This window comes from Colobus angolensis, unplaced genomic scaffold (genome assembly GCF_000951035.1).
Source record: "Colobus angolensis palliatus isolate OR3802 unplaced genomic scaffold, Cang.pa_1.0 Scaffold50, whole genome shotgun sequence".
NCBI lineage: Eukaryota > Metazoa > Chordata > Mammalia > Primates > Cercopithecidae > Colobus > Colobus angolensis.
The window spans coordinates 1,597,571-1,604,041 of record NW_012118488.1 but is presented as its reverse complement, the minus strand read 5'-3'; the positions used below and the strand labels follow the sequence as shown (position 1 = coordinate 1,604,041).

The following is a 6,471-nucleotide window of genomic DNA, read 5'->3' as shown; positions in this document are numbered from 1 at the left end:
CCAAAGTGCTGGGATTACAGGCTTGAGCCACCGCGCCCGGCCGTTTTGTATTTTTTAGTAGAGACGGGGTTTCACTGTATTAGCCAGGATAGTCTTGATCTCCTGACCTCGTGATCCACCCGTCTCAGCCTCCCAAAGTGCTGGGATTACAGGCTTGAGCCACCGCGCCCGGCCTAGACCCCAATCTTTATGAAGTCTTGTCACTTTACTTTCAGCCTGAATCTTAATAATTCAAGTTAATCATCTTAAAGGATTAGTAGAAGGGCTTCTTTCTTGGGTTAGGGTCCTTCATTAGGATCTGAATAACTCATATCCGACTTCTTTAGCATTTTAAAAGCATATACCCTGTGAACTCACAAAAGTATCCTAGACATTAGAACAGATAGGCAAGTGGCCTAACACCAGCATATCTTTGCTCCCAACCTTGCTTCACTGAAGCTTTGATAGAGCACCTCTCTTCTATGAGTTTGGACAATGGAGCACTCAGGAAATCAGAGCAGCATGTGGCTCACTTCCAAGCAAGATGCATCTGAGATGTTAAGACCTAGTTCTCCTTCACAAAGAAGTCAGAGCCTAGGGGATCTTCTAGATCCAGCTTAGCTGTTCCTGAGCCATCAACAACAGAACATCAAATAGTTGATGGGTTGCCAAGTTCCTTCCATGGAAACTGTTCCACAGCAAACAGTTTACTCTTAGTAAGGTTTCACAGCTTACCTACCTATATTTGGAAGGTAACTCACCTGTTTAGTTAGTGTCTGTGTGAGGATTGGAACCAGATATTGTAGTGCTCCCTTGGCATAAAACTTGCTGGTGTGCTCAGGGGGCCGTCCTTGTTCTGCTGCCTGAGGAGAAACAAAGCAAATTCTAGACAAAAGCAACCAAGCTCTGTATACTAAAGGCATACAATGAGAGCTGACCAGGGATCTCTTAACAGAAACAGAAACATACAGGGACAAATGGTAACATACAATGTGATCTTCGAAAGTGCTCATTTTTTGGTCTACTTCAGTGAGAATCTTTTAGGCCCTTTTAGGCCATATATTACAGGTCCAAGGCAACATTAAGTTAACTTTTTTTCATAAGTTCAATTCGTATTGACAACCTGATATTTAAGTGTTCCTTGGATCAACACACACACCCAGTTTTCCTAAAGATGCCAAAAAAAAAAAAATTTTATTTTTGTCCTGAAATAAGTATGAAGACAAAGCTGGAAACAAAACTTTGAATTCAAAGATTCCAAGTACAGAACTCCACCTTCTCCCCCATATCTGACTCTTTCACCAGAGTTAGTAAAATATCAATTATACATCCCAGGCTTGCATTAGGACTTCCAAAAGGAAGTAATTCAGCATCAGGTATCACCTTGGTAAACTGCGACAGCCTGCTGCCCCCTTGTGTTCACAGTGATAATACCACTATTTATGCTCAATCATGCCTGACTGCTTGGCAAAAACTGAGAGCCCTCATAAATTATCTGCCTTCTTCATGAAGGGCTCTGGCTAGCAGAAAAATCAAAATCTCTGCCAGTGGAGATACCCTCTAAACCCAGACAGAATAAAGTTCTCCTAGAAGGGGAATGTCATCCACAAATGAGATATGTCCCAAAGTCTATTCAGAATAATAGTTCTCCCCAACTCACCTCTGAAGCCTCAATGGCCAAATCCATTTCCTCATCACAGACATTGGACCAGAATTCTATCCCTTGTAGGGCCACCTCATCAATGTCACTTTTCATTGCTTCAATTGTGATCTTAAGAACAAAAACACCCCAGACCCCAAATAAGTACTGATTCAAGTGAGTCCCTGCTCCAACCCAGCTTTAACCACAGACATGCAAATTTCAGAAATGTAACTTATAAAAAGCAAGCTAGGCTTGAAAGAAAAGATAGAAAAAGGAAGATTTTCTTTCTTTTTTTTTGGAGATGGGGTCTCACTCTGTCACCCGGGCTGGAGTACAATAGCACAATCTCAGCTCACTGCAACCTCCACCTCCTACGCTCAAGCAAACCTCCCACCCCAGCCTCCTGAGTAGGCGGGACCACAGGTGCACGCCACCTCACCCGGCTTATTTTTGTATTTTTTGTAGAGGCAGGGTTTCACCATGTTGCCCAGGCTGGTCTCAAACTCCTGGACTCAAGTGATCCATCATTCTCAGCCTCCCAAAGTGCTGGGATTACAGGCGTGAGTCACCAACCCAGCCTCAGATTTTCAAAATGCAGGTTTTTTCTTTTTTGTTTTTGAGACAGAGTCTCACTTTGTGGCCCAAGTTGGAGTGCAATGGCACGATCTTGGCTCACTGCAACCTCTGCCTCCTGGGTTGAAGCGATTCTCCAGCCTCAGCCTCCCAACTAGCTGGGATTACAGGCGCATGCCACCACGTTCAGCTAATTCTTGTATTTTCAGTAGAGACAGGATTTCACCATGTTGGCCAGGCTGGTCTCGAACTTCTGACCTCAGGTGATGTGCCCGCCTCAGTGTCCCAAAGTGCTGGGATTACAGGCGTTAGCCACTGGGCCTGGCCTCAAAATGAAGGTCTTTTACCCACACAAAGTAGCACCAGTTTTCTTGGCACACCACTGATAAGCTTAAACCTAACAGTCTCAGGGAATTTCCTTGATTCCATAGTATTAAGTAAAATATTACAGAACTGGCAAACTAGCAACTAAGGATGATGGGCTCTGTAATTAGCTACAAGCTCAAATCATATAAATAGAAACACTTACTGCAAAAAGAGCAGGACCCATATATGTCTCCATGTACTGATAATATAAGGACATTATCTTCACCAGATTCTGTAAAGCAGCCACTCGTACCTTTTACGAAGAGCAGATCAGACAGTTTACTAAAATAACAATGCAATCTGACAAAGTTAGAGTCACTCAAATGGGCCAATAATCTTAAGGATTAATTGAGGTAAATATGGGATATGTTATCATTTCCCTAAAATTCGTTCTCTCCCTTCAATTCCCTCATTATCCATTCCTATTTATTTTCCCTCAGTGCCCCCCGCCTTTTTTTTTTTTTTTTTTGCATTAAAGGTGCATGTGGAACCCATGGTAGGGCTAAATTCACTAATACTATATTCTTTATTTTTTGGGGAGGGGACAGAGTTTCACTTTTGTTGCCCAGGCTGGAGTGCAGTGGTGTGATCTTGGCTCACTGCAAACTCTGCCTCCCAGATTCAAGCAATTCTCATGCCTCAGCCTCCCAAGTAGCTGGGAATACAGGCGCCTGCCACCATGCCTGGCTAATTTTTTGTATTTTTAGTAGAGACAGGGTTTTGCTATGTTGACCAGGCTCATCTTGAACTCCTGGAGCTCAGGCAATCCACTCACCTCAGTCACCTAAAGTGCTAGGATTAAAGGTGTGAGCTACTGCACCCGGCCATTTCTCTTTTTTGAGACAGTCTTCTTGCTCTGTCACCCTGGTGCAAGTATAGTAGCCATGATCATGGCTCACTGCAGCCTCAACCACCAGGCTCAAGCAATCCTCCCACTTCAGCCTCCCACATAGCTTGGACTACCGGCTCGCCCCATCACGCACAGCTAATTTTTGTGAACATGGAGTTTCATCATGTTGCCCAGACTGGTCTCCAACTCCTGGGCTCAAGCGATCCTCTGGCCTCAGCCTTCCAAAGTGCTGGGATTACAGGCATGAGCCACAATACCCAGTCACCCAGTCCTTTTTTTTTTTTTTGAGATGGACTCTCCCAGGCTGGAGTGCAGTGGTGTGATCTCAGCTCACTGCAACCTCCACCTCCCAGGTTCAAGTGATTCTCCTGCCTCAGCCTCCTGAGTGGCTGAGATTACAGACATGCGCCTGTGAAATGTTGGGATTACAGGTGTAAGTTACTGTGCCTGGCCTCAGTCCTTTTTTTTTTTTTGTATTAAAGGTGCATGTGGAACCCATGGTAGGGCTAAATTCACTAATACTATTCAGACTGAAGATGTTACTTCTACCTTCTTGAAGGGTCAGGTTTCGGGTATAGCAATAGCAAAGCTGCTTTAATGGCTAGAGTGGAAAACAATCACTTGAATAAGTGATTGTTGGCAATAAAGTAGCAAATCACTATGGCAGTAAAGTAGCAAAGCCAATCAAAAACTTTTTCTCCCTTAACTGTTTGTGTATACATATATTTTTAGTAGAAACGGCTTGAATAACCTATGGCAATGAAGTAGCAAAGCTGATCAAAAATGTCTTCTCCCTTAACTGTTTATTTGTGTATATTTTTTAGTAGAGATGGTGTCACTATGTTGCCCAGGTTGTTCTCCAACGTCTGACCTCAGTAATCCTCCTGCTTTGTCCTCCCAAATTGCTGGGATTATAGTGTGAGCCACCACACTGGCCCCTTAAACCTTTTTTAAGAGGATGGCAACCTCCATTACAATTCTTCCCTCTTCTCCAATGTTTTTATTAATATTAATTATCATTATTTAATGATAATAATTATCATTAATTATCATTACTTTTTGAGATGGAGTCTCACTCTGTTTGCAGTGGCATGATCTTGGCTCACTGCAACCTCCGCCTCCCAGGTTCAAGCAATTCTTGTACCTCAGCCTCCCCAGCAGCTGGGACTACAGGCACGTGCCACCACACCCAGCTAATTTTTTTGTATTTTTAGTAGAGACAGGGTTTCACCATGTTGGCCAGACTGGTATGAAACTCCTAACCTCAGATAATCTGCCTGCCATGGCCTCCCAAAGTACTGGGATTACAGGTGTGAGCCACCATGCCCAGCCAGAATATTAATTATTAGTAACAATCAAACCTTATTGCTGAAGTCAACTGATTCCCAATATTTCAAACTTGTATTAGATTTGACATTTCCTAGGAAAGATGTGAGACAGATTTTTCATATAACCTTACACTTACCCTCGTATCTGGACACTGTGTGGCTTCACAGACCACCTGCATAATAAAGTGCCTTTCAGACTGTAGGAAGAATAAAAATAAAGAGAATTAGGAGAGCATAACCTGTACATAGGAAGATTTCCAGACTCCCTCTACAAGGAAAACCGCTCGCTCCCTCAGGGCCCCACACAGCCCTGCCTGGTACAATCAAGCCACTCTCCCTTGAGATGGTACCGCACTATAAAGGCTATAAAGAGTTTACCTTCGGTGTCTGCTATGTGACTTGCCCTCCAATGAGGTCCCTAATCTTTTAATCTCCAAGATGACCTTCACTAACAAAGACTTCAGGGAGGAAACAGAAAAATGTAGGTCACAAGGTTTAAATAAAAATGGTTGGTTAAAAGATAAAAATCTACAGGTAGGAAAATCAATTTCGTTATACTTAAAATGTAAGAGAATTCAAAACATCTGCTTTATTTCAGAGACCAAATTTGTTTTCTGAGAGGTAGCAAATTCACATCAAATGTGGCGAGAAAAGGGAGAATAGAGTAATGAACTTTGTGTGCTACCCTCCTGAATCTTCCAAAATCTATTAAGGAAAAATCCAGTTTTTTAATCAATTAGAATTGCCATTTGCTCTGGGGTTTCAGACCTTTCCAAAGTCAAGAAATGGTAAAAAGCCAGCTAAAGTGTCAACAAACATACATACAGAAATACTTTCAGACCATGACCCCGACAATTTTACTTGTAGGTATTTACCCAAAAGGACTGAAAGCAGAGTCTCAAAGATATACATGCATACCCATGTTCATAGCAGCATTACGCACAATAGCCAAAAGGTGGAAGCAAGCCAAATGGCCGTGAATGGATGACTAGATAAACAAAATGTGGCATATACATACAATGGAATACTAATCACCCTTGAAAAGCAAATTTTGACAAATGCTACCCCTTAGATGAATCTCGAGGACATCATATTAAGTAAAACAAACCAGTTGCAAAAAGACAAATATTATATTATTCCACTTATGTAAGGTATTGTGTTAGAGTAGTAAAATACATAGAAACTGAAAGTAAAATGATGGTTACCAGTGGCTGAGAAAAGGGGAAATGAGGAGTGGTTGTTCAGTATGTACAGTTTCAGTTTTGCAAGATGAAAAAGTTGTGGAGACTGTTTCTACAGCAATGTGAATCTACTTAACTGTACATTTAAAAATGATTTAAGATGGTAAGTTTTATGTTATTCATTGCATTTTCAGCCAAAAGTTTACATATATATTATATATACACACAAAACATTTACATATATATTACATATACACATACATATACATACATATATATGTGTATATATACATATATCTACACACACACACACGTATTTTTTTTTTGGAGACAGAGTCTCGCTCTGTTGCCCAGGCTGAAGTACAGTGGTGCAATCTTGAGCCTTGAACTCCCAGGCTCAAGTGATCCTCCCACCTCAGCTTCCCAAGTAGCTGGGATTATAGGTATGTGCCAGAACACCTGGCTATATCCTGTTTCTTAAAAACACCTTCCTGGCCGGGCGCGGCAGCTCAAGCCTGTAATCCCAGCACTTTGGGAGGCCGAGACGGGCGG

The 6,471-nt window shown here is 42.1% G+C and overlaps 1 protein-coding gene across 1 annotated transcript in view; it reads right to left on the bottom strand.

Annotated features, from left to right (window-relative positions):
* The window catches only part of KPNB1 (karyopherin (importin) beta 1), a 39,144-nt gene that overhangs the window by 21,143 nt on the left and 11,530 nt on the right, over positions 1 to 6,471 (bottom strand). The window contains exons 5-8 of the mRNA XM_011960009.1: positions 4,876 to 4,935; positions 2,724 to 2,813; positions 1,640 to 1,750; positions 741 to 842 (exon numbers count right to left, since the gene is read on the bottom strand). Coding sequence (XP_011815399.1) covers positions 741 to 842; positions 1,640 to 1,750; positions 2,724 to 2,813; positions 4,876 to 4,935 — 363 coding nt within the window. The remainder of the gene's footprint in view (positions 1 to 740; positions 843 to 1,639; positions 1,751 to 2,723; positions 2,814 to 4,875; positions 4,936 to 6,471) is intronic.